Below are 27,993 nucleotides of genomic sequence, written 5' to 3' on the forward strand. Positions count from 1 at the left end.
ACGCCCGAACCCATCTCCGAATCTGTCTCCGGCGACCCCCCGCTTGGGAATCTAGGGCAGTCTTTCACTTCTCGGGTCTGTTTGCTCACCTGCAAACCGGAGGCAGTGTTCCTTAAGTCACAGGAACTATAAGAACATTTATGAAACCTTTTATTCAACATTAAATTAAAAGAGAGAGCCCGCAGGAACCGCCCTTCGCACTTTCTGTCGGAGGACTTCCGCCTTCCAGCTGAACGGCGCTCCTCCCTGCGTCACCTTTCCTTTAAAGACGCGGGCTCCGCCCACTACGGAGGGCGAAGGGGGCTGCCGCGGGGGCCGTTCCCTGGCTTCTTCCGCCAGACCTTACCAATCGCCGGCCCGGCAAAGGTAAAGCTAAAGGCGAGGGGCGCCGTGCCAGTGAGGGGGGGCCTGAGGCGGGAGGACGTGGGCTTAGGCACAGGCCTACGGAGGAAGCGGCTTCACCTCGGCTGTGTCCCTGGAAGGTCAGTGCCGCCCCTGCCGCCGGACGGAGCGCGGAGAGGCGCCACAGACCCTGCCGCGGGTTCGGGGATTCGGCCGGTCTGTAGAGCCGTCTTTGGGCCCGGAACGCTGCCCCTGCATCCGGGAACCGCAGGACCTAGACCCGGCGCCGGCCCTCCGGTCGCCTGGACGTCCCGCCCCCCCCATCGCGGCGCACGTACAGGCACGCGTGCACGCTCGCCGTACGTCCCCACGCCCCGTCGCTGGCCGAGGCGTGCCGGGGGACCCTTTCCCGGTGTGGGCGTGGCCGCGGCTGACACAGGTGACCGTCCGGTTCCCCGCAGTCTCTGCGGGGGGAGGAGTAGCGGGCAAGGTTGCGAAGTGATTGCGGGATTTCTGTTTTTCCCTGCTTATCGTTTAATAGACTCCGTGGCATAAGACTCTCGAAAAAAGTAAATAAACTTTCGTACTGAAATTCGCAATTGCACATTCGTGTAGTGAAAAGCTTCAGCCTAAGATTAAAGTACAGAGAGTGGAGGGGCGTTTGAAAAGTCAACGACTGCTTACTGTGCCAGGGACGGGACAGATAAATCAGATTCGTTCCCAGCTTCAGAGGACTTACCGTCTAGTGAAGGAGAGGAACAGCGATAAGATAATCACAAAATTGTGATTGTGATGAGTGCTAAAAGGGAAAGATGAACTACTGTGCGAGCATTTAATGTTGAGCATTAATGCTGAGCTCAACAAACAGATGAGGGAGCAGGAGGAGTGGGGGCTGATGGGCTTAGTTTGGAAGGTGATCAGAATCCCCCGGGAAAAGGAGCACTAAGCAACAATCTGGCGTTTCCTAAACCTAAGGGAAGAGCATTTCAAGAATCTGGACGGCCAGTGTGGTTTAGGCAAATAGGAAGTTTGGTATAGAACGAGGCTGGAGAGGTGGCACGACCCTCTGGGCTTCATGAAAGATGTTGGCCTGTAATCTGGGGCAGTTTTATGGTGGGGAGGGCGGGGCTGTGTGGTGACAGTAGCGCAGAGACAACGGATTGCAGTGTTCCAATTGGTAAATCCTAGTTAGGAGACGGGTGGGAATACACACGAGATGGAAGATATCTTAAACCAGGGTGGTGGCAATGGGTATGGAGAGAAGCGGTTGGATTTGAGTGGAATTAGGAAGTAAAATTTATGAGACTTGGTGTTGGGTTAGCTAGGAGGGTGAGGGAGAGCAGAGACGCAAAAGACGGTGCTCTGGATGAACTGTGATGCCGGGCACTGAGATAGGAAGTTCTGGAAGAGCAAGTGACCATGTGGAAGATTCATGTACAGGAATAAGTCCAACGTTAATACTGACTCTGTAGCTCTGGATTTAAAAGCTTTAAAAAAAACATTTCCTGGATGGTCAGTAAGCTATTTCAATAAAATAACTAAAATATAAGTTAAAAATTTTATAGGTAAAGAAATATGGTTAAGTAATTGGCCAAAGATACATGTTGGCTTTTTCCAGTGTTGTAAATTGGTGTTATAGCTCTTAAAAAGCCAACCTGAGTATGGAGAGTACTTTGTACCCCTTATGTGCCCCTTATGGAAGAGCAAAACCAGAGCCACGGGAGAGCACCATGAAGGCTCAGTGACCATGGTTCAGTCCTCTGGTATTAAGGCCGCAGAGCCCACTGGACAGAGCAGATGGACTGTTGGCAGGTCTGCAGGCAGAAGCAAGGACTTTGTGAAACTCCTTTGAAAGGTGTGAGAGAGGATTCTTAAAGTCATAGGAATTGGCAAAATTAATTTCACAAATATTTAGTCCACTAGAATCTATGTAGCTTTGATCCAGCCTTCCTGGAAATAACAAATATCAGTAAGTATGAGCTTGTGAATATCAGCTATATAGGAAAGAAGAGCGGTGAGCATGCAGTTTAATCCCTCATAACCACATATTTAAATCATATTCCTAGAACTTTCATTACAAATACATTATCAGTACCTCCTGAACAGGTACTTGGTAATGCAAAATAATGTATCATAAGGGGAATGCAGCTGTCTTTTGGGGCAGTAATCATTTGATCACTTTTTTTTTCTTGTACAAAAATGTTCATAGCAACTTGATTCATAACAACCCCAAACTAGGAACATTCTAAATGTTCATCAGCAGAAAACTGGATTTAAAATTTGTAGTATATTCATATACTGGGACAGTTCTCAGAAATAGAAAGGAACAAACTAATGACACATGCAACAACACAGATGAATCTCAAAAACATGCTGAGATGCCTTACAACAAAGAGTACATACTGCTTGATTACATTTATATGAAATCTGAGAACAGACTATGATGGAAAAACACCAGAACAGTTGTTGCCTCTGGGTGGGGTTGGAGACTAACTTGGAAGAGGCATGAGGGAACTTTCTGGGGTGATGGTAATATTCTACATGTTGACAGGAGTTTTGGTTACAGAGGTGTTTGTACTTGTCAAAACTAATTAAAAGATATGTTTAAGATTTGTACTTTTTTTTTTTTTAGATTTTCTTTATTTGAGAGAGAAAGAAAGCAAGAGACAGAACACAAGCGGGGGGGAGGGGCAGCGGGAGAGGGAGAGGCAGACTTCCCGATGAGCAGGGAGCCTGACATGGGACTTGATTCCAAGACACTGGGATCATGACCTGAACCAAAGGCAGGCACTTAACCCACTGAACCACGCTGGTGCCCCTGTACATTTCATTATATGTAAAATTTGCCTCAAAATGGAAAGAATCGTTAACAAATGTTGAACCCTAGTCAATGGAATGCATGCTGCAGAATTTGAGGATGAAGGACTCGAGGATGCCAGTGTCTGCACCTGCTTTGAAATGCATCAAAACATAAGTGAAATGGATAGAAAGGGGAATAAATAGATGGATAAATAATACAAAGATAGCAACATGTAGAATCTAGATGAAGGGGTATTGGGGTGTTCACTGTATCATTTTCTGTATATTTCAATTTTTCTGTATATTTAAGCATTTCCATAATAAAAGTGGGGAGAAACAGTCCTCAAAGAATATTGTTCATTTTAAACAACTGCAGACTTAATGTGAAAGTATAAAGAACACAACCCTAAGCTCTCCCGAAATACACAGCGTATGGAAGTAACCATATATTTATTTAATAATTTCCCACTTTATGGCTTACTGTTTAAAATCCTTTCAATTTCTTATGAAATATGTGGATCAGACATTAAAATTATTCTGTGTTGTGTGCATTTGGAATAATGCAATTGTCATTTTTCTTACATGGTCCCAGGCCAGTTAGTGATGGTGTTGAAGAGGTCCAAGCAGAGGAGTGAGGACTGAAATGAGTGGGAATTGCTAAGACAGAAGAGTGAGGGGGCTTTGAGGGCGCTTGTCAGTTCATCCTCCGGTGCTTGCAGGATGTGGAGTTTTTCAGTGATCCAATCTCACGTAAATAAGGAACAACAAAAGAGAAATTACATGTTTTCTCCCTACAATGTGGAGTCAGTTGCAGAATTTAAAACTCCCAACAGATGCAGATAACTGCAGCACAGGATGATCTCAATCAGGTCTGAGTTCCGTGAAACCAGACATGGCTATCTCTTTCTACACGATTGTGTACTTTAAGTAAATGATTTTAAGATAATTGGCTTTTCAAATAGTTCTGGATGTCTCAGAAGGGACAGCTGTGGAAGTAAGTGACTAAAGGCACTTTAGTCATAAGGCATATTGTCATAACATGAGAACCTATTTCGATTTAGACTGCTGGTTCATTCGGCCTACTATTTGTTTGACAGAGATATCAAAGACATTTAATTGGAGAAATTTCATGAGAGAGCAAGGCTTTCTATTTTGCACCCACCTGGAAAGCTTTCTTAACCTTTTCTTAACCTTTGCTCTTGTACTCCCAGACAGCCTAGCTTAAACCACTTGAACCCACTAATGTTATAATGTTTTATCATGTATTTTCTTATGTCTTCTTTTTTGAGGGGGTCTTGACCCAGTGGTCCTTAACAAGAGAGGAACAGGGAAACATCTTGTGTTTGAAAAAGATGATGCTGATAGGCCTCCAGTTTCTGAGAACTGCTACTCCAAAACGTGTTCACTTTTAACTACTAGTTAGCCAGACATTGCACAAGTTCTACTTCGAATTGAAACCATCTTCATTCATGATGGTGAGACACTTTTAGGCTGCTCTGATGAAAACTAGATGGAGAATAAAGGTGATTTGCATTACCAAACAATTCAGACTTTGAAATCTGTAAAGTTCCCTAGACATAGGCTTCATTTAGATATAGCCTTGAAACTAATGAAAACTAACATTTTTTGAAGATCTATAAAGCCAGAATGCCAATTTATTAAATTCTACTGATGTCTATAATTTACACAGATTGGAACAGTCATATTGGCACGAGTAGGGAACTTTTTCCTTCCTGTGGGCAGCTGGCTTCTCTTTTAACTTTTTAATTATGAACAAAATTAAACATACAGAAGAGTTGTAAGGCTCAATAACCAAACATCCATGTAACCATAACGTAGATTCAGCAGATGTTGCCATGCTGCACATGTATTTTCTGCCAAACCCTGTCTGAGCAAGTGGCAGATGTCATGGTCCTCTACCCTGAATACTTCAGAGTCCCCTCCCAAGAATGGCATTTTCCCACCTGAGACAATTCACAGTATTTCTCAGAAAGCACCCGCTCCATCAGGAATCTTGTCATTATTCAGCCTGTTCCCTTGTGTCTCAACATCTCTGTAGTTGCTTTTTTCAAACACATTGCATTTTATAATTATGTCTCCTCTGTCTTTTTATTCAAGAATAAACCCCTTCTCTTTTCATTCCTCCTAACACTTTTTTTTTTTTTTTTTTTTGACACCAATCCACTTGGCTTGTCTCACAGTCTGTATTTGTCAGATTGTTCCCTTGTGGTGGTGCCTGATTTGTTCCCGAGTCTGGCCCTTGAATTCCCTGGAGACCGGAAACCAGGCCTAGAGGCCGGACCAGGTTCTGGTTAAACCTTTTTTGGCAGGACTGTTTCACAGAAGGCACCACACCCAGGCCATGGCACAGGAGGAGGTAGGCACTAGGATGTCGGGTTGTCCCATCGCTGGAATACTGAGTCGGACCTTAGGTTAAGGAGGGTGACAGCCAAAGTGTGTTTTTCCCATTTCAATTTGCAAGTCATCTTTGAGTCACCCTTTGGCACCATATGAATACCTTGTTTCCTCGTTAGCTTTTTACCTAGTGGTTTTTGCATCCCCTTGCCTGGATCTGTGATTTGATTGAAGGTGGCAAAATGGTGATTTCTAAATTACTTTTCTTCTCCATTTATTAGCTGGCATTCTCCTCTAACGAAGAGCTTTTCTTCACCACCTGGGGATGATTGCTGATTACAGTTCTTCCTAAAAAGGTACGATGAATGCTTAGTCCTTTTTCTTTACCAATTTTCACAGTAAGGAGTCTGGGCAATAGTCACATGCAGTTCTGGCAAATGATCTTTCTTTTTTATAGATTTTTGCATATTCCATGTGTTAAAACAACTTTCAGCCATTGTTCTTTAATGTTGAAATTACCTCACATTTGGCCAGTGGGAGTCTGTCCATGCTCCCAACCTGTGAATGAAATGTAAACAAGCAAAATTGTAGTAATATGGGGGAAATCAGAAAACTGGATATTTGATAATATAAAGGAATGATTGTTAGTTAGGGTAATGTTATTATGGTCATTAAAAAGACAAAAGAGGCCTCACCTCTTAGAGATGACTTACTGAGGTATTTGCTGGCAAGATAGGATTTACCTTGAAATAGTTCATGGGCGGCTGGGGGCGTAGGAGAGTAGTTGAAGCAGAGAGGAGGCAGGTTTGGCTACGTGCTATTAAGAAGCTGCGTGATGGGTGCTTAGGGCTTTATTATACTATTCTTCCTGTACATGTTTGAAACTTTTCCTAATAAAAAGCTTTTTAGAGGCGCCTGGGTGGCTCAGTTGGTTGAGCCTCTGCCTTCGGCTCAGGTCATGATCCCAGGGTCCTGGGATTGAGCCCTGCATCTGACTCCCTGCTCAGCGGGGAATCTGCTTCTCCCTCTGCCCCTCTCCCCATGCCCCCGCCCCCCCCGCTTTCACTCGCATGCTCTCTTTCTCTCTCAAATAAATAAATAAAATCTTAAAAAAAAAAGATTTTATTTATTTATTTGACAGAGAGAGAGAGAGAGCAAGGGCAGGAACACAAGCAGGGGGAGTGGGAGAGGGAGAAGCAGGCTTCCCGCCAAGCAGGGAGCCCGATGCGGGGCTCGATCCCAGGACTCTGGGATCCTGACCTGAGCCGAAGGCAGGCGCTTAACAACTGAGCCACCCAGGCGCCCCAAATAAAATCTTTTTTAAAAAAGCTTTTTAATTATTAGAATTTAAGTTGGTATTTGCAATTCAAATTTAGTAATTTCACAGCTTTTTTCTTAACATTGTATTTATATTTTATCTATGAAAAGCTTATTTTGAAGAAATATGTATATGTTCAGTTTTGCTGACATAAAGCCAAAATTTAGCTAGTATTGGAGCTTAATTGCTGTATAAGTCAAGAAAATTTAAAACTTTTGAAAATTTATATTTATTTTTTTTAAGATTATTTATTTATTTATTTGAGAGAGAGAGAGCACAAGCAGGGGGAGCAGCAGAGGGAGAGGGAGAAGCAGACTCCCCACCAAGCAGGGAGCCCTCTGCAGGGCTCGATCCCAGGCCCCTGAGATCATGACCTGAGCCAAAGGCAGACGCTTAACCGACTGAGCCACCCAGGTGCCCCAAAAAACTTCTTAAAATTTAAATAACAGTACAGAATTTAAAAATATAGTTACAGTATTTTTCTACTCTTTACCTTTTCCTGGAAAGTGTTTTTAAAGCTTTAAGAAAAAATTCTACATAATTTTTCTGAAATAGTCTTTATTTTGTAAATAAATGTATTTTATTTACTAGTATAAAAAATACTTTTTCCATGTAAAAGATTGAGGAAAAAATGATAATTAGGAAGGATAGGGGAAAAAATCACTTGTGTCCTCGACTACAAACAACCAGGGTTTTCACAAATTTCTTTTCATCTTTTTCCTATGCCTAGTCTATTCATATGCTTACTTGTTTTTAAAAATCCTACGTTTTGAAAAAAAAAAAGCTACATTTTGAAATAATATTTTCTGTTTTAATGTGTTGAGGATTCACTACCCAGGACGCAGTCAGCTTTCATCCGTTATTGTCAGTGCCATCCTAACTCATAGTGAAATTTGGTGCTGTGGCTATTTTTCTGATGATAAATGGAAAAAAGTCTTCTCTGGTCTCCTCAGGCTTTCTTGCTTTTTTGGTCTGGGGGCTTTGTCCACCAACAAATACCTGACTTCTTTTGTTAAACAGTATCTCAGCTATTTAAAATCCAGTCTGCTCCGATTCTAGAGCCTTTGCCACATCTGCAGCTAGAGTACCAACCAGGTCGCAACTGTGAGCTCATCTCCTTCGCTGTGGGCGGAACATCTGGCCATAGATCTCACTGAGGTCAGTGGGCGTTTGAAGGGCCAGCCGGAGTGTGAAGAGCGTGCGTAACCAGCGTCTGTGTGTATTGCTAGGGAATGACGCATCTGAGGACCCAGGGCTCAGACGCCAGCAGACGCCGCCTTCCCTCCGGCTGTTCCCTTTGGCTCAAATGTTCACTCAGCATGTCTGTGCCGAGCTGGGCTCTGGGCTCTAGTGTTAGGAACACAGCAGTGAACAAAATGGACAATTACATTTTCTCGTGAAGCTTGCATTCTAGTGAGAAAGATTATGGACATGTGTGCAAATAACTATATAATATGTCTGGCAGTGGATTTTTTCAAAGGCAGGCTAATGGATTTGAAAGTGATGGGATGTACAGTATTCTACAGAGTGGATGGGGAGGCCTAGCTGAGCAGTAACACTTGAGCCAAGGCCTGAGGTAAATGAACCACACAGCTGATGAGGGAAGGGAACTCCTGGGTAGGAGGATCCAGAGGAATACTGTTTGGTGTTTGCAAGGAACAGCCTGGAGGCCAGTGAGGTTGGAACAGAGCTGGAAGAGGCAGGGTAGGTGCAGTGGGCAGAGTGGGCAGAGGTGGGCAGAGGTGGGCAGGGGCCACTGTGGGCCCCTTCACGGGCTTGGCTTTTCCCCCCGAGCAAGATGAAAACCAGTGGAGGGTTCTGAGCAGAGGAGGGATGTCATCTGCCATGTATATTTTAAAAGGATCACTGTGCCATGTAGGTGATAAATTATAGGGGGTAAGGGCAGAAGCAGGAGGGCCGTCAGGAGGCTGACTGTAAACCAGGTGAGAGAGGGTGATATTTTTGGAGCAGGGTGATAGCAACGGAGGTGAGGAGTGGTTGGATCCTGGCTGTTTTTAGACGCTGAACAGCAGGATGCACTGCTAAATTGCTAAGAGAAAAAGGAGAGTGGAGGATAACTTTGCTGCTTTGGGCCTGAGCCGCTGGGAGGGCGTGTGCTCTATGACCTGGCGGAGACTGAGGGAGGAGGCAGCGTAGGGGGAAGACGGAGAGCTGGCAGGGGACACGTTCGCTCTGGGCGACATTAGCTGTCTGAGTGGACAGCGCGGGCTGGCAGTCAGCCCTACAAGTTAGGGATTCAGGGAAGAGGCTGGAGCAACAGATGTGGGTGTTGCCCAGCTACGTGAGGACAGAAGTGAGAGTATGTGCGTCCCATTGCTTCCCGTTCAGTTTACTGTGTCTGTTTTGTTTTTTTCTCTCTCACTGGTCACTAGAGGCCTAAGGCAGGGTGATGATGGGGCTAGGTCCAGGGGTTGTACAACCTGGTGGCATCAAAGCTAGGGACCAGAGGGCATTTCTAGTTTTAGCAAACACTCCAGGTGACTCTCCTGCAGGTGACCCAGGGACCATTCTTTGAGAAGCACTGCTGAAGGCCCCCATCCCTTCCTCTTTGGTCGTGGACAGGCCCACCTCCCTGAGTTCTTGTGTTGCTCACCCCAGATGACATGAGTGGGTTCTCCCATCCCTCCTCCAGCCTGCACTTCTAGGCTTGGCCCAATGTGTGCGTGGAAGGAGAAGGACACTTATCGGGGGGAGAGAAGCCAGTACAAAATCAGAATGCCATTTATAAGAGCAGCGGTTATTCCCATGAAGTAAACCAGGATCACAATGTGTGCCTAATGTGTCCTTAGCGTTTGCTCGTCATGCCGTACCTTGTGAGTCGTCGTAGAGTTTCTGAGGTCGGCACTCTGATTCACATCAGCGTATTTCCTTTCTGAGAGTCTCAGTTAGTGCTCCCAGGGATCACCTTCCTTCGTGGGGAGTCCCCCTTCCCAGAATAGTGCTCTTGTCTTCTGTATACCAGCAGATGTATTGATACATTGTTAGCAGTTGATTGTATTAAAAGCTTATGAATTGGTATTTATGAATCACCAAGGATTTTATATACTGCATTCTCCTAAGTAAACCTTTAGGATGATCCTTGCTTTTGGAGTTGGCACTACAAGATCCTTGGGAAATAGAGTCAAATGAGATAGTATTGGGGTAAGAAACGATGGGAAACGACAGCACTGTGCTAATATGGTTTGTTCTGACAATAACTTGTGCTGGGGACAGTACCTCCGTGACTTAGCGTGACCACAGTCACCTGACAGTCCACGTCATTGGTGTAAATTCTCCAGGCACGGATCCACAACGTTCACAGATGACCGAGGCCTGCAGTCTCACACACGCCCTCCATGCAGCACAGCATCAAAGCTCGGGGATGAACTGATTGAATCGTAACAAACCTTCTCCCTGCTTTTTAGGATGGCTGCTCTTCTTCTAAAGAGGCTCACATTACAAACCATAAAGACTGAAAATAATTGCATTAGCAGGTGTCTTGGTAAATACATCCTGCACAAGACCATACCAGCGCAGCTGTCCCTTGGAGCTTCTGTCCCAAGACTGTCCTACCTGATTCATGCAAAAGCTTTCAGTACTGTTGCAGACACCCAGGATGAAGGAAAGAAGAAGAAAAAGAGTGAGCCAGCTTTTAGCAACATTGGCAGAAAAATTCACGAGCGAGTCATTCACGTGCTGGATGAGGCAGGCAATGATTTGGGAAACATGCACCGAGCAGACGTGATCAGGCTCATGAATGAGCGGGACCTGAGGCTCGTTAAACGGGACAGCGGCGTGGAGCCTCCACAGTACCAGCTCCTGACGGGGGCACAGATTCACAAGGAGCAACTGAGACTTCGGGAATTGGAAAAGGCCCGCCCCAAACCTGGTAGGTGTCATGCTGTCTGCAAACTGAGTCCTCGGGACCGCAGACCAGCAGTTGAGAGCGGCATCTGCCAAGGTGCCCGTGACCACGGGCATGTAAAAATACAGGGAAGTTCACGGTCTCACCACCACTGCCCACATCTTTCTTCAGCTCTCCCTTATTTCCATTCCTCTTCTTTTTCCCTTGATGCCCTGTGGTCAGCATTCTCTTCCTTTAAGCCTGTGTAAAAGGAGGGGAAAATAAGGTAAACACCCCAAAGTGATGGAACCTCTTTTCCCCTTGGTCCTTAGCTCTGTCTCTGATCTGGGGGTGGCAGAGCCCTGGCGGCGGGAATGAAATGAGACTTGGAGGAGGCGGATTGGAGTCCCTGTTCCAGGGCTGGGCCACCCTCCCCCCCCTTACCCCACATCTCTAAAGTGGAGGTGCTTGGCTAATTGCTTGGAAGCACTTTCTAATCTCCGAGGTGATTCATAGAGCATCTCTCACACCCCAGTGTTTTGTTACAGTATTGGTAAGTAATGCTCATTTGCACATTTTGCCAATCACCTTACAATGCCCTTGTCATTGATGCCTTCATGGAACCATGAATTGGATAGTAAGTGAAGATTTTTCGTGATTCCCACTAAGTGCTGATCGTTACGAAAGATTGTTTTCTGTTAAACAGCCTGGGACAGGGACCAGGAGACTGGTCCCAAAGCTGCCACAGTGAGGTGGTATGTCTTAAGAAAATCACACACTATCTGTGGCTCACTTTTGTAACAGCACATTCAACAAGGATGTTGACTAGAAAACAAAAAGTTTTCAGAGGCCAACTAGGATGATACAGACTTCAAACTGTATCACAGAAAAATAGTTGAACAGCCCAGAGAAGCTTGGAGAAGACACGTTCCTGTTGTGATAGTTGAAGGGCTAAGGTGTTGAAGGCATTATTTTGTTCTGAGAGAGACCTAGGACCAGCTGCAGGGCTTGAAGGAAGCAAGGAGCTATTGATAAAAGGACTTTTTTAAAAAGAAAAATTACTTTTATTTTGGGAATTAGAAAGCATACAGAAAAATATAAACACCTACTATCCACCATCCAGAATGAACAAACATTAACATTGTTGTGCTTCAGGTTCTTAAACAAAATAAAACATTACAGAGTTGTTGAGGTTGTCTGTGCTCCCTCCCCACCATCATGGACTCGGGGTGTAGGTCCGTCTGTGTCGTTAAACTTCGGTTACATATAAACAGTATATAGCACGATTTTATACACACAAAAATTATGTCACGCTGTTTTCAGGAGCCATGTTTATAGAACAGCTGTAGCTAATTTATCATCATTACTAAATAGAATCCTAAGAATATACCATATACCATGGCTTTAGGGCCTTTGCATGGACATTGGGCTCGTTTGCAGTCTTCGTTATGAAGAACAGTGAGCCTGTCAGTGTCTCCGGAGTCTGTGGGGCAGATCATCAGCAGTGTATGTATGAAGCTTCTCTTCCTACATCCCCACCCACACTTGGTATTCTCATCTAATTTTTGCCATGCTGATGGGTGAGAAAGCCTGTCTTACTATTTATTTGTACTTCCTTTCACCATTTAAGTTACCTCCTCTGTGACTTGCCTATTTATAGTCCCTGTTTTTCTACTTTCATGGTCCTCCCCCCACCCCCGATTTATAGAGTTCTCTGTTCTGTGTGATGCAAAAACCTTGTCTCAGAATTTTTTTTTTTTTGTCCTTTTTTAATTACCCAGTAGTGTTTTGATAGAGGAAATTACCAATTTTTTCCTTAACAAAATCCTTCTTCTATCCTGAGGTCACAAACATACACTTTCTTTTCTTCTATTTTAAAGTTGTATTTTTTTTCACATTTAGTCAGTCCTCCTGGGTAGATTGTTTTATGGGTTGAGACCTAATTTTTCCCCCATATGAAAACTCTGAATTGTCCCAACGCTTTTACTGAATAGTCTGTTCCTTCCCTGTAAAATAATTTTGAATAGTCAGGGTTTCCATTTTCGGAATACAGGACATAGGGAGCTCCCTCCTGTCTGATGCAGTCTGGATGACCCCACTGTCACTAGGAGGCCATCACAAAAGGAGTCAGATGAAAAGAGTACTTCCCAGATGCTGCTCTAATCAGAAGGAAAAATAAGGATAGTCAAGTTTATCATAAAGCTAGACTCGTTCCTTTGAAAGGACCATTTTTTCTTCATCAAATGAGGATAATAATAATGGAAGCATTTCATACATTACAGAATATCTATTTTGCTTTTAAAGTCTGAGACCTAAATACTCTTACTTGGCAGGTAAAAAATTGGTACCTTTAAGTTTGTCCATCTCCCTTGTTTAAAAAAACATTTGAAACTAAGAGAGGAGCGTTGGGCCCCTGTGCCAGCCTGATCTCTCAGGAAGTGTGTGACACAGCTCAGGTGTTGTGAAGAGACCAGTAAACAGTCCTAGCACCAAGTCTCACTGTTTCAAACTAGGACCTACCCTGACAAAGGAACTCACTTTTTCTTCAACTATTGGACAACATGATTTGGACACAAAGAATAAACAGATTCAGCAGTGGATTGAGAAAAAATACAAAGTTCAAATTACCATAAAGAAAGGGAAGAACACAGAGGACCCAGAACATAAGATGGTGAGTACAAGCAGGTATGAGGAACTGGTCGTGGTTGTTGTTTTCTGATCTAAAGATACAATTGTAGAAAATCTGGATAATTAGCAAAGGCAGAGACAAGTAACTGCTAATTCTACCCAGTGATGGCAGTAGCTTTCCAATTCTGTTTTTCAAAATATAAGCATACTCTATGTACATCACTTTTTCCATTGAAGCATAATAAGTATTTTGTCACCTGAAAACATTGCACTTCATAATTTCAGGGCTATATACTTTTCTTTTTTACAAATTGCATAATAATATCTATCATTTAAAAACATTCATTTTTGGGGAGCCTGGGTGGCTCAGTTGTTAAGCGACTGCCTTCAGCTCAAGTCATAATCCCAGGGTCCTGGGATCGAGCCCCACATCGGGCTCCCTGCTCAGCGGGGAGCGTGCTCCTCCCTCTCCCACTCCCCCCTGCTTGTGTTCCCTCTCTTGCTGTGTCTCCCTCTGTGAAATAAATAAAATCTTAAAAAAAAAAAAAACACAAAACATTCATTTTTAAAAGTCTGTCTCCTGTTTAATAATGCCCCTGAGAAGTATTACATTTAAGTCAAATTGTCTTTCTGGAAAGTAACAGTTTACACTCCCAGGATAAGTTTACAGAGTATCTATTTTGCTCTCAGAGTCCAAGACCTTAACAGCTAAAAGGCAGCCTTAGTCTGGTGGTTTTCACCCTCATTCCAGGTTAGAATTGTGAGGCCTAGGTTTCAGCCCAGAATCTCTAGAACTGGGTGTCTGTATTTTTCTAATCACCCCAGTGACTCTGTGTTAGTAATGTTTGGGGAACTGCAGTTTGGGGGATAAAGAGGTCCTCTGCCAATGCCCAAACCCACTGCTTTGTACCTCTTTTTTCTGAGATGGTAGCTGGAGCCAAACATAGTCCCTCAATGTCATGCCAGAGTGGGAATTTAAAACTATCAACCTTTAGTGCATTAGTTAGTTACATGGCGTTTGTAAAACTGCCTGGTTGTCGTACAGGTTTCGATCAGCTTAACCAGAGAAGTACAATTTGATTTACGTAGTCACTTAAATAACAGCAAGTCAGGAATGCTGATTTTTATGTGTTTTAGAGCATTAACACTAGAAAGCATCAAATACATTGGTTTTAAATTCATCTTTGGCTGTTTTCCCTTCCTAGGAGGAGATCTGTAATCAAATACTCCAGACTATGCCTGGAATAGCTACCTTCTCATCCCGGCCACAGCCTGTTCGGGGAGGAAAAGCTGTAATGTGTGTTCTTCGTCATTTGAGCAAAAAGGAAGAGAATGCGTATAGAGAAACTCAAGGAACCCAGAAAGAAGACACTCTGAACAAAGAAAACAGAAACAATCAAGAATCAGATGTTGTGCATCAGTGATTTTAATAAAGAAAAGTGTGCTCTGAGCAGAAATAATTGAGCTGAATGCTGTGGTCTCATTTAAACAAAGCAGTGGGAGGGTCAGTTGAGGGCAAGGAGCGCAACAGTCGAGAGCACCTTGTCTTCGGTACAGTTTGGTGTCTCTCCGTTTTCAGGCGCAGATAAGCCTTGTCCTTGCTTCCTTTTAGGAGGAATATAGCCACTGAGACGAGAGGCCAAACTCCGTTTTTCACGAGATGGTTTTACCTTTCAAATAAGAAAACAAGATAATGGGAATTCAGAATCAAGCTGTGTGAACTGATCTTCTAATAGCTGTACCCCCCACCAGGCACACAACACTCCTTTAGAAGAAAATGAAGGCCACGCCGTCCCTTCCATAGCAGTGCGGGCTCACATGGTACTAAGGAGCTGAAAACATTCTAGATTGCATCTGGCTGAGGTAACTGATGTTTAAAATTAACAGCCTGCCTAACTCAACTTACTTTGAGCTTCTTCTTGTCAGGGTCATGCACAACAGCATGCCTAGTGAGACTTTGCTACAATGAAGGAAAAAGAAAAAGAGTTAAATCTTTAAAACACTGCCATTTTGGTATCTCTTAATATGAAAACTCCATGAGTTATTTAAATAAATTCAACCTTCTTTCTGTTACATACCATTGAAGGATATGACCTCTGCTTACAAAGATTCTCCCACCACAGCAGAATTCTTCCTCAAATCCTAGACCTAATCACTACCTTTCCCAAGGACCCAGGTTAGGAACTTACACAGTCTCAACCTCCGGCGGCTTCTTAGTTTCATAAGTAAGAGGAGGGGAAACCAGTTCTGAGTGAGCTACTCCAAGCTGAAGAAGGTTCTTTTAACTGAACCTATGTCAGCAGCATTCCCAAACCCCAGTGGAAAATGTGACCAAGGCCTTGCTGTCCTCGATAATGCTGACCACCATCAGCCCCCGGTAGTTTTCTAATGGTCTGGACGCACGCTGCGCCTGCCTCAGTGGCTCTTCAGTCTCGGTTATAACTCACGGTTCGCACTTGTAAGAGCACCTGCCAGACAGAGAGTCTGCAGAACCGCACAGGCCCGTCCCGTTCTTACCTATTCAAATCACACCAAGACCCAGACTAGATTCCCAAGTGCTGTGGTCCCTCACGTCCTTGTTGCCCACTTCTCTCGACCCCTAGAAGATGACAGTCTAAAAGGACACCCAAGTACCAGCACACTCTTAGAATTAACAAGCATGTGGCACCACAGGCACTGCTTCTCAAAGTCAGACACGATCACCGAGCGGGTTTGTTAAAACACAAATTACTGGGCCCCATCTCTGGAGTTGCTGATTCAGTGAGGGGGCGCCTGTGGGTATGCGTTTCTAGCAAGTTCTCAGGTGATGCTGAGGCTCCTGGTCCAGGACCACGCTCTGAGAACCACGGGCATAGGCACATCTGGTGGTTTTGCAGACTTGAGTTAAGAACCGCTCCTGCTGAAGCCAGAGTGGAAGGGCCAGAGCACCCGGCTTTCCCCATCTGTAGGCCCTGGGGCACCATCTTGGAGTCCAGGGCTCCCAAGAACCCAGCTGGGAAGCCACAGACCTAAAGGACTGCATTTGTGAGCACGAGTACTTACTTTCATTGCAAATGTTTTGCCACAGCCAGGATGTTCACAGGTAAATGGGCGCATTTCCTCGTGAAAAGAGAGAATGTGGCTCTGGAGGTTAAAGACAGTTGTGTAGGTTCTCCCACAGCCTTCTCTTGGACACCGGCATACGTCCCTTTCTGGGGCGTGAGTTTTCATATGCTGCTTAAGGTGATCCTTGCGCTTAAATGTTTTCTGGCATACTTCACATTTTGTGTCCTCTGGTGGAGTAGACAGACAAACTTAACCAATTTCCCCAGGTATCACCATACAGAAAAAAATGAATTTGAATATATAAGTAATGTATCTGATGCCGAAAATGTCATGATTATCATAAATCAGAAAACTAACTCCAGTTTTTATTGCTTGGAAGTTTGACTCAATTCTCCCACGTTCTTATATTACAGAAAGTCACTCTGTTCCCTTACCAGGGAGCAGGGGTTCTCAGCATGGTGGCTGCGGGCAAGGGGAGATTAAAAAGAGCAGTTTCCTTCCTTGTCCTCCAATACATAAAGCACTGTTTCGCAAACTGTCCCACAGAACACCCGTGGTTCTTGACTTGCCAGAGCCTTTAAAACTACTAATTTAGGGGCGCCTGGGTGGCTCAGTCACTGGTTAAGCATCTGCCTTTGGCTCAGGTCATGATCCCAGGGTCCTGGGATGGAGTCCCTCATGGGGTTCCCCGCCGAGTAGCCTGCTTCCTCCTCTCCTTCTGCCCCTCCCCTCCCCTACTCATGCAGTCGCTGTCTCTCAAATAAATAACATCTTAAAAAAAAAAAACAAACTAATCGTGCACAGCACCTCCTGGCATAGCTCCTCCCGAACCTGGGACCACAGCTCTGTCTGCTCATTTGGCAAACAACTGAGGTACCCAACACGTCACAAAACATCACACAGAAAGGTTATTATTTTAAGGTACATGTTTAACATTTCACTCTAAACGACAAATATTTACACTGTGCCATACATGTCTGCTTTACCTTTATGGGTTTCTCTCACATGTTTTAGAAGCTCTGTCCATGTTTTTGCCACAAAGGAACATTCCTTTTGACACATATAGCCTGTTTAGAAAAAAAATACACTGGTGCATTGCCTCTTGTGAATATTCAGTGTAAACACCAATTGTAATTAGAAAGGAAACTTAGAAGCCTATATAGTTTTTCTCCAGTCTCCCAATAATATTCTGTTAGTCTTTAGAGGTGGGAATAAAAACTAAGTTTGTTTTACAGGGAAACCAAATAATCGCGTAGCAAGGTATTCCACATAGGGTTTTCCGTCAGCAGACTTGACAGGGGCACGCTGGTCCCGGTACGTTGTGTATACCGCCCACGGGCTCTCAGCTGCCGTGCTTCCCCGCCTCGGTGCCTCGCAGCCCCTTTGCCCTCCCTGCTTTATGCCTGCCTCTTGTTTTCCTCAGTGAAAGAGCTCTGTGGTCCTCTGTGCTTGGCCAACCACCAACACTAAGTCTCAGGGGTTGTGTGCCTACCCCTGGCCTCTAGTCTTACTATCTGGTAAGTTCCACAAACCAGGAAAGACTCAGGCTGCAATTAAGGGAGAAAATAAGAACCCAGGGGAAATGCTGCAGACAAAAATGGACATTGTGCGAGGCGCCAGGACTGGAAGAATCTGTCACTGTAACAGCCAACCTGTGTTTCACCAACTAAATAGCAGAGAGACACTAAAAGGAACAAGGCTACCTCCTACTCTTCAGCTACTAGTCTCTTGTTAAAATAAAACAAAAACAAAAACATACATTATATACTTAGAAAACTGGAATACAGAATAAAAAATCCCTCACGGAAACAGAGAATAGATTTAAGTAATTTAATCAAGTCTTTTTGAAAAAGTTACAATCTGATTACTCCAAAACCTCAAACTATTATCCAAGCCCTGTGAATGCCAGTAAGGAGAAGGAAGACGCAGGTAGTAAAGAGGTAAACGGTGGTGAAAAGCCAACCGAGGCTGGAGCACTAACACTCTCAGAAGCATAGAGTGCCACCAGGTCCTTGTGGCAGATGGTGAAACACTCGCTTTGAACAGCGACGACAGGAGTGGAAGAACAGACAAGGATGTGCAGTGCCTGGTCGGGTCTAAAACCTGAACCAGCAGCATGCTGCCCCTGCCTAGATAGCGTCGAGTTTCTCCGCGTGACCACGGCGTAGAAGAGAAAGCATCTTACAGTCAAAGAACTAGACACACACGCACACACTACTGGGGTCTACTCGAAGCGGGGGGGCCCCCAGGGAGCACCAGACATACCCTTGTGGACCTTGCTGTGTCGCTTCAGCCTGCTGGGTGAGGCGAAGTGTTTCCCACATCCTTCATGGGCACACCTGGGTTAACAACACGTCACGCATGAGCCAATCCATTTTTGTGGAGCATCTGCTGAGGGTGAATATTACTCTGTCCTTTTCCGCTACCAAAGTCTCTCCCCACACCAAACCAATCATAAAGAGGAGATTTAAAATTGACACCGAATCACAAGTGAAATTCAAGTTACTTGACCAGCCTTGAGACAAAACAAACTGAGAAAAGAGTCATAACGACTTTTTTTTTTTGCGCTGTGATCAAATTAAAACTTTCATCTTTATCCTTCTGAAAATGGACTGTATCCTGGCTATGACAAGATGGCGGAGGTATCGGGCTCCCAGCTCGGCAGGGAGCCTGCTTCTCCCTCTGACCCTATCCCCTCTCATGCTGTTTCTCTCTCTCTCTCTCTCTCTCAAATAAATAAATAAATAAAATCTTTAAAAAAAAAGATGGCGGAGGTAAACCCCTGAGGTATTCTGAATGGTCTCTACTGGGTTTAACGCTGCTGCCTGGGGATGGTGTGGAAGGAGAGCAGCGGCAGACGGGTCGGCTCTGGTGAGCCATGCAGGGGCACGGGCCGCTTCCGAGTGAAAGGCCCCAGCGGCACAAGAGGTGGCAGGCCTGCCAGCGAGGACACACACAGGCCCTGCAGTGACCCCAGGCAAGGCGCAGCTCTGGGGGGCCAGGAAGGCACCGGGCAAGACGGCGACACGCAGAGCGGCCAGCCAGTGCCCTTCAAGACGCCCCTCCGAGCAGGCGGCTGGGGCTCCCTGGCCCTCTCGGCAAGTCCACCCTCATGTGTCCAGTCACCGTTCCTGTCCCTCAGGATAGGCCGCTCTAATGCACACTAAGCCCCATGACTTCTGCTCTGTAGGAAAGGAATACTTCGTGTCTGCATAATGACAGTTCACACAATTAAACGGGCTCTTTGGGGCGCCTGGGTGGCTCAGTCGGTTGAACGTCTGCCTTTGGCTCAGGTCATGGTCCTGGCGGTCCTGGGATCGAGCCCCGCATCGGGCTCTCTGCTCAGCAGGAAGCCTGCTTCTCCCTCTACCTGCCGCTCTCCCTGCTTGTGTGCACTCTCTCTCTCTCTCTCTGACAAAATCTTTAATAAAAATAAATGAGCTCTCACTGAATAAAGTCGTTTCTTAGCTTTCCTTTCAAGCTTAACCACAATTGTACTAATCTCACAAATCCTTCAGAAATACATTAACTATTTCTGTTAGAAAAGCAAAAGCAAACATTTGAATGACCCACTATATAAATGGGCATTCACAGTATAGAAAAGTGTTGATTAAGATATGGTTTCTGGGGGCGCCTGGTGGCTCAGTCATTAAGCGTCTGCCTTTGGCTCAGGTCATGATCCCAGGGTCCTGGGATCCAGCCCCACGTCGGGCTCCTGCTCAGCGGGAAGCCTGCTTCTCCCTTTCCCACTCCTCCTGCTTATGTTCCCTCTCTCGCTGTCTCTCTCTCTCTCCCTGTCAAATAAATAAATAAATAAAATATTAAAAAAAAAAAAGATATGGTTTCTGAACACTTGCACCCAACCTTTGCGTTTCAATCTTATTCCCACCTGAACTGTAAGAGATCTCAGCCACGTGAAGCACCTACTTGAACAGCGGCTCATTGGTGTGCTGGCACTGATGGATTCTCAGCTGCTGGTGTTTCTTAAAGGCCTTCTTACAACCTTCAAAAGTGCACTGTTTAATAAAGGTTCATTAGTCTGGAGAAAAATCAAAGAACCGTTCACAAGAGAATTCCCTCAAGATAAACATATTGTGGAGACTCTGTACTTGCTACTTGCTCCCATCGAGTTACTGTCAAATTCTAGGCCAGGAGGCTTTAAAGATGAACACATCTGAAACAGCAGAAGTGTTTCATTTTGGGGCAGTCTACCAATAATAAACTACATTAGCACAAAAATGTTTGCTTTCAAAATAAGTCGCTATTATGACAGCTAGTAGTTGGGCTAAATTCAGGTATTTGGCAGACAAAATCTGGTTGATGAGCATTTTAGAAACAGACAATAAGCATAAAAATATTTAGAGAATTTAAGCATAGAAAATCATTCATACTTACTACATATTGTTTTTGCTGATTTTCATGCTTGCGTTCAAAATGTTTCTTCAAGTTTGATTTTGTGTTGAATTTCTGATCACAACCACTAGCTGTACAACTGTAAGAAATTGTATAAATCAAAATGTTAACAAGCCAAAGGAAGAGGATTTTTAAGATGCATCTATCCTCCAACTTTATAAAAGTACTTTCCAAAGTACAGTATAAAATAGTCTTTAACAAATTCCAAAGTGCGAAGTCAGTGTCAGCCTCTCAACTCTGATATGATTACCATGTAATGAGATGCATTTTCATGTCAGGCCCTGAAATGAAGCACAGTGCATCAGACCTGCTTAATAAACTGGGCAGAGGGAAAGTGGAAAACACTAGTTCCAAAAGCCCACTGCTTAGGCTTAAATCGTGTTTAAGTTAAACTGTTCTCAATTTAGAATCTGATAACCTTAATTTTGCTTGAAATGTCACAATAAGCTGCATTTCCAAAAAAACCTCAAAAACACTAGTTTCAGCTTACCATCAGAGGTAAAAACAGATATTTAGAGCAAAACCACAAACCATTATGCCCTCTGGCATATCATCAAGCCATTTTAGTCCCCCTTAATGAGCGTTTCTATATCTTGCCCTTGAATTATCTAAATTCTTTGTGCAGTTGCACTTTTTTAATGTGTGCTCTTCTTGTGATGAGTTCTCCTAAACCTGGTGGATGAAGCAGGACTTCCTTGAGAGCCCTAATCTCAGCTATCATTCACGGATAAACACTGGATAATAGGCCTGTCGGGCACTGTGCTATCCACAGGGATAGGCGGAGACACCCAGGCTGACAGTGCGCAGGGGCCGTGGGAGCTATGCCCCCGGAAGCACACGGGAGGGGCGCTGTGGCGGAGACTACTAGGAATTCCAACAGGTGTTGTCTTTGACTTCAGGAGTAGAACTCAGAACAGAACCCAGTTTTAGCTGGGTATGTGGTCAACAGAAATAGAGCTTTTTCCAGCCTTCCTTGCAATTAGGGGTGGCCATATGGCTGTTTCGGGCCCATCCTGTTAAACAACCACAAAGTGTCTGAGAAGGGGGCACACCTCTTTTGCTCCTTCATCCACCCTGGTGGCTGGAACGCCTGTGTGACAGCTGGAGCTCCAGCAGTCCTCTTGGAGCATGATGTCAAAGCCCCAAGATGAAGACGACAGAGACAAGTTACAAGGAGCCCAGGACCTCCTGACTGTGGAATACCCCTCAACTGTCCACCTCTGCACTTCTGCATTTCAGTTAAGCAAGAAAAACAGAGAGTGTCTTGTTTAAGCCACTAGTTTTTCTGTCCCTCTGGACTTGAATCCTGACCCAGGCATCTAACCCAACACAAGTGTGGGGCAAGAGGACAGGGCCTGGCAATGTCGTGACAGGAAGCAGACAGCAAGCACAGGGACCCACAAGATGCAAGCAGAGTTGCAGGCGGTGCTGCTGGTCAGTTAAGCACCGCTGGACCACAGTTTCATGTCGGAGAGTCAAGCAAATGGGGAAAGATCATAAAAAGGCCAGGTCACCAAGGTCATTTACACAACATACTAAGATCCTGGACTTCGTTATGAAAGCTACGCTGAAATCCCCTGCCCAGCTTTAAGAAAGGAAGCAGTCTGGAGGCAGAGAAAACACCATTCAAGTGGGAGTAAGAGCCCGGAGTAAGACCGTGGCAGCTGCAGGAGGGACAGGGTCTGAGGGAAGAGTAACAGAACCTGATGAGCTGCGTGCTGTAGAGGACGACTGAGAGGGTGAGGCGCCCAGGGGAGCGGCCTTGTCTCTGCTGTGGGTCGTCGGGTAGACAGGGATGCCACCCAACAAGAAGGAGGGAGAAGAAGACCAAAGGAAGCAGAGCTCAGACTGGACTGGGAGGGATTCGGGCCACAGGGAATTTAAGGAGCCAGAGAGACAGCCCAGTAACACTGTCCAGCGGGGGACCTGGAGCTGAAGACAGGCCCGGCGAGAGAGAGAGCCGACAGGGATTACCACAGAGCTGCCTCGTTCCAGAGGGAAGAACCCTCAGCTCTCCCATTCACCCTGTGCATCTGTACCCAGCCTGTTTTCCTTGAAGATTTCGTCTTTTAAATAGTATACAGTAACTTAGAAACCAAAAAGCATAAAAAGGGACACGGTTGCATGACTCCTCACCACTCCCAGGCAACGTTTTTGGTTTTATTAAGTAACCTTTAGAGTTTTAAACAGACAGAGGTAAATATAAATGCAGATTCTTCCTGTCCACCTCTCTCTCCTCTTTACACACAAAAAGGCAGCCCTCTGTACACACTCTTCTGAACCTTGGTCTTTCAGTGAATATGCCTTGGAGATTCTCAGTTTCCCAGACAACATCTGCATACGTTTTCCCAGCTGTAGAGTACTCTACTGTGTTGATATGCTCTTCAGTCCCTCGTGACGAGCAGGTGGGTTGATTCCAATGCTCTGTGACTACTCACAGTGTTGCACGTAACCTCATACATGCATTTAATACAGGCACGAGTGTATCTGTAGAATAAATTCGCCAAAGTGAAACTTCCATGTCAAAGACCATAGCCCAGCTCTATTTTCCAGTGACGCTCAGTTACTCTTTGCTGGGCTAGTTGAACTACATTTTAAAATCCATTAAGCTTCACTTGGGGTCATCTATTTTGATGATACACTGTGTGCGTGACTGGGGGCTGAGATAAGGACATCTGCCCCCTCGGTAGTTTGTCCCGTTCCTGCTGGCTAGCACACTGGTCACACAGAGAGGTGGCTCTCCACGTGGAAAATGACAGCGAAGGTGATCCCGTACCAACAACCGACAACTCACCTCCTCAGACTGTTTGGACCTTAGTGAGACATGAGACACTTCACCTTCACCATCATCTTAAAACTAAAAGAAATCAACTCAGATCATTAGAAAACCTTACTGCGTGAGGAACTGTCTCACAGAACACAATTATGATATCAAATTCTTAACATCTGCAAAACCTGCCACACAGCTAGTTCTTGACATGGTCTCCTATATGTAGCTCTGGATATCTAATAAATTATTATTTTTTTTCAATGAAAACTAATTGTTTCCATGGAACATTTTGTTCAGTGGTTCTCCAAGTGTGGATGCCAGACCACAGCATCATCACCTGGGAACTTGCTAGAAACGCAGATTCTCAGGCCCCATCCCCTACCTACCGAATCAGTAACTCCAGGGTGGGATCCAGCATCCTGTGTTTTTAACAAGCTCTCCGGGTGATTCTTATGCTCCCTAAATCTGAGATCCTCTGCTTTAAAGAAGTAGTTGATTTAAAAGACAAGCAGTACCTCCATCCTTTCAGAAATAACCAGCAACTCCAAGAAGAATAAAATAAAGCCTGGTGTGGGAGAGGTGCAGGGGCTTAATGTGAAGAAATACAAGATAAAGCTATTAAAAGCTCTACTTCTTCAGGCTTCTGTCTCTTATCCCGGCAGCTTATTTATTGGTTCATAAAGGCCCTGTACCTGTGGAGCCAAGACTCTGCCAGGGAACCATTATCCCATCTGGTCTGAACGAAGTGTCTTTTTGGGGTGGGTTTCCCAGTTAGTATATACTTTAAAGGGAGAAGAGAGGATGCAAACTCAAGAGAACTTCAGATAAACTCATTCCTGAAGTTATCCCACATGAAGGGCGCACAAAACCCCCTCCTCTCTTCCACACATTCAAACCCAGTCTCCCCTTGGACCAGGAGATGCAAATGAGAGAAGCTGCACACTCTTGGTCTCGGAAGTGAACCATCCATTTTCTTACCAGGTCGGTATGCCAAACACAACCACTTCGAAGGCCTCAAAACTGTTCTCTACTTACACAAACAGCTTTTCCCCAGTGTGAATCAGGATGTGGCGGCTCAGATGGTAGTCCCTGACAAAGGCTTTGGCACACCCTTCATGGTCACAAACAAACGGTCTCTAGCAGGAAGGAAAGAAGAAAAACATGTCAATCCTGCCCTAGTTCGTAGCGCCGGCATTATTTAAAGACCTAAAATGTGGACGCTGCCTCCAGAGATGGTTTCCACTCAGTAAGTGCTGAGCACCGAGGCTAGAGAATGTTTTACAAATGCTGTAGCTTTCTCACAAAGGCGGTGCGGCAGGTTTTGTTCTAGGAATAGCGTATGGAATAAGCAGGCAGCCTTCACAGTAAGAGACAGCACTGCTAACCTGCTCCTAACCTGACAACAGGCTGCAACGCACCCCCCCCCCCCGCCTGAAGATGACTTGTCTGCACGTCCTATGCATAGGTACAGCATGGCCTATATGCACGCATCTCCACCACAGCGTGTTTTTATCCATTCGAAGCCTAGGCAGAGGAACGTGGAGGTTCCGTCTCATCCCAGACAAGCACAGTATCTGTGCTAACAGAATGCCTGGCACACCGCCAGGAAGATGTTCACAGGTGCCAGAGCAAAGCAATCAGCTCCTAGCCTAACTGCAACCAACACTTAGGACCCAGGGAGGAAGCGTCTCCATTCTGAACCTACAGGAAAAGTCAAAAACATCCCCCAAATTACCAGTTTTGTTTATTTAACTATGAAAAACATAACCCCCGAACAGTCCAAGAGGGAGGTACCAAGGCCTCAAATGTTAGTACTAGTAGCAAAGCAAGTAGACAGGAAGACAGAAGAGTTGTATGACTGGGGGAAGATCCACAGAACTTTGCACGGTATTCCTAAGTCTTACTTTTTTTGTTTTTGTTGTTGTTGAGGGCAGTTTATTGTCTAGAGGGCAGAGCTGAGGGAGGGGTCGCAGAGCTACTTCCCCCGTGCCCCAAGAACACAATCTATCCTTCCCCTGGACCATGGCTCTGGGGGTGACCCACAGAAGGGACAGGAGGCTCATGCTGCCCCAGGGGTTCTCAAGGAGGGACACAAAAGTGACCACATGCTTCCTTACTTGGACATACAAGTTTCAGAACCCACAATTTGAGGGACAGAATGGGCAAGAGAAAGGACAGGGTGGCAGAACTTAATGGGTGTTTTGAGTGAAGACAGTCACTGGGTAAGACTGCCAAGACAGCTGGGTGGCATGGGTAAAGTCAAGGGCACAAAGGAGCAATGAAAACAGTCAGTGAAGAAGAGAAAAAGAGTTGGAGGAAATGATCAACCTTCCAATGCTGGAGAGGATAAGGAGGATGGGGGCCATGAGGACACATGAAGGAATGGCCCCTAAGTTACATAGGTGCTAGGAGCAAAGGCAGGGGCTGCAGGTCCCTGGTTTAAGAAATTAAGGGCCTTCAGGGGCGCCTGGGTGGCTCAGTCAGTTGAGCATCTGACTCTTGATTTCAGCTCAGGTCGTGATCTCAGGGTTGTGAGATCCAGCTCGGCACTGGAGTCTGCCTGAGATTCTCTCTCTCCCTCTTCCCCTCCCCACCATCTTCTCTCTCTCTCTCTCTCTCTAAAATAAACCAATCTTTAAAAGAAGGAAAGGGAAGGGGAAAGGTCAAGGGAAAGGAAAGGAAAGAAATTAAGGGCCTTCTGATGAGACAGTGTGAAGCCGGGCTCTTGTCACATTGGGAAATTGGGCAGATTCCTTGGCCTCCATGAGCTTCCCTTTCCCCAGGGGTCATCTCCAAAGGCTTCCTATTGCCCTCAAAATAAAACCCAAACTCCAAACCCTATTTCTACCCTGGCCTACAAATGATCCCACCAGACCTGCTTCTCAGACCTCCTTTTGCATAGTCCCCAACTCAATCACACCGAATCGCAGGTTCCTTTTCTGCCAGATTGTTTTTCCCTTATGTCTGCATGATTGGATCTTTTCCTTCTCATTCGGGTCAAGAGAGACCTTTCCTGACCATCCTCCAGGAGCTCTCAATTTACTGCATCTCATTCCTTATTCCTTTGCCCCAGTTAAAGCATAAGGTCGGTGACAGCAGATGCCTTCTCTGTTTTGTTCACTACTCTTTCTTCAGGGCTAGAAAGGTACTTAATTATGGAGGAATGAACGCATGCTGCTTGCCAAACCTCCAGTACTTAGAAGTCACCCTCCATTCCAGTTCCAGGAGGCCGGGGATTAAGTCAGGTGTCTGCTGGGGGTAAGCGTAGGGGATGTAGAAAGTATGAGAGTAAATGAATCCTTCCTCTGCACCTATTTACAGATTATCGGGAGGTGATGACTGGCCAAGACTCAAGATCAAAGGGGAAGCGGCGGTTTGGTAAGCCCCCAGCCCATGACAAGGATGTCTCGGTCTCAGAACGTGTCTACCTCTCCTCAGCTCCTCCCAAACCTAAGGCAGAGCTGGTTCGCCTCCGGGATCCAGGGTGCCAAAGCTGAACATGTCTTGCATAGGCATGTGCACCCACGTGCTGCCCCGGGCCTCATGGGTAGAGCCCACCTGGTGGGCCACTGCATCATGAGTCCCTGGGCCTGGACGCCACGCCCCTCCGCGGCCTGGCCGGCGCCCGGTTACCTCCCCAGTATGCTTGCACAGGTGCGCGTCTAGCTTCCAGGCCTTGTTGTAATTGGCGCTGCAGTCAGGGAAGGAGCAGATGAACCTCCTATTGAGCGCGGAGGGCGTTGGGGCGGGGTTCTCGCCGGCCGCGGCGAAGGCATCGGCGATGGTCAGGGATGACACGGCCTCCGCGACCGAGGCCGGCGGCTCCAGGGCGCCCGGGGCCGTGGCTCAGCCACGTGCCCAGAGGCACGTGCAGCGAACTGGGAGGACCCTACGCGCGACCCCGCCGCACTTCCGGGACCGCGACCCCAGCGAGGCGGGACGGGAGCGCCGGCGCGCGCGGACAACAGGCCCCGCCCCGCGCCGGCGCCGCATTCGCGCATGCTCCGGGAAGCCGCTCGCGGGCCGGCGCCCCTCCCGCGCGCGGCTCTGGGGGCCATGGCTTCCTGTTCCCGGGCGACAGTCACCCTTACCTAAGCCGCACTACAGAGCAGGAGGCACAGCTGGCTTGTGACCTGTCTCCCATCCGCCACCACCCTCTGCAAAGCACTAGCCGTGCATAATTTAAACTAATTTGTCTTCACATTATTGATTTGTCTTCTTTATGGATATGTTTGGTCGTATGCTTTCTACGTGCTCCCTAAACTTGTCTGCAGGTTAGAATCATGTGGAGTTCTTTTACAAATTCCAAACCCAGAGCATACCCCGGACCAGTTAAACCACAATTTCTGGAGGTAGGAAACAGGAATCAGAAGTTCTGGAAACGCGCCCAGGGATGCCGGTGTGCCGGAAAGTTTGGGAACCACTGCCCTAAGGTCTTTGCTTCTCCAGGTGTGGTTTGCGGACCGGCAGCACCATTAG

At 46.0% G+C, this 27,993-nt stretch overlaps 2 protein-coding genes across 6 annotated transcripts; one reads left to right on the top strand and one right to left on the bottom strand.

Annotated features, from left to right (window-relative positions):
- Positions 1-262: 262 nt before the first annotated feature.
- On the top strand, positions 263-14,746 carry MTIF3 (mitochondrial translational initiation factor 3). Of its 5 annotated transcripts, none has more exons than XM_036077031.2 (5): positions 263-366; positions 5,778-5,852; positions 10,240-10,703; positions 13,172-13,329; positions 14,492-14,746. In XM_036077031.2, exons 3-5 carry the CDS (start codon positions 10,241-10,243, stop codon positions 14,708-14,710), a joined length of 840 nt encoding a protein of 279 aa, XP_035932924.1. In that variant the 5' UTR covers positions 263-366; positions 5,778-5,852; position 10,240; the 3' UTR covers positions 14,711-14,746. The 5 variants fall into 5 exon arrangements, with proteins under 5 accessions (XP_035932924.1, XP_035932926.1, XP_077926665.1 ...); XM_036077033.2 differs by having other exon boundaries at positions 271-781; XM_078070539.1 differs by having other exon boundaries at positions 271-777; positions 5,776-5,852.
- GTF3A (general transcription factor IIIA) lies at positions 14,690-27,360 on the bottom strand (the record flags this gene model as incomplete). The annotated part of the gene is made up of 9 exons (XM_078070541.1): positions 14,690-14,956; positions 15,193-15,246; positions 16,329-16,558; positions 17,318-17,398; positions 18,597-18,670; positions 20,259-20,347; positions 20,727-20,823; positions 24,550-24,650; positions 27,148-27,360. Coding segments are annotated over 9 exons (1,104 nt in total), but the record flags the coding sequence as incomplete, so codon positions are not given.
- Between the last annotated feature and the right edge of the window lie 633 nt (positions 27,361-27,993).

The sequence above is a fragment of the Halichoerus grypus genome, chromosome 4 (genome assembly GCF_964656455.1).
Source record: "Halichoerus grypus chromosome 4, mHalGry1.hap1.1, whole genome shotgun sequence".
NCBI classification, from domain to species: Eukaryota; Metazoa; Chordata; class Mammalia; order Carnivora; family Phocidae; genus Halichoerus; species Halichoerus grypus.

What these genes read in the sequence shown, in the direction of transcription:
- MTIF3 (XM_036077031.2), top strand. Translation starts at nt 10,241, where the DNA reads ATGGCTGCTCTTCTTCTAAAGAGGCTCACATTACAAACCATAAAGACT. An exon ending in AAAGGCCCGCCCCAAACCTG is followed by an intron (nt 10,704 to 13,171) that starts GTAGGTGTCATG and finishes GTTTCAAACTAG; the next exon opens with GACCTACCCTGACAAAGGAA. An exon ending in AGGACCCAGAACATAAGATG is followed by an intron (nt 13,330 to 14,491) that starts GTGAGTACAAGC and finishes TTCCCTTCCTAG; the next exon opens with GAGGAGATCTGTAATCAAAT.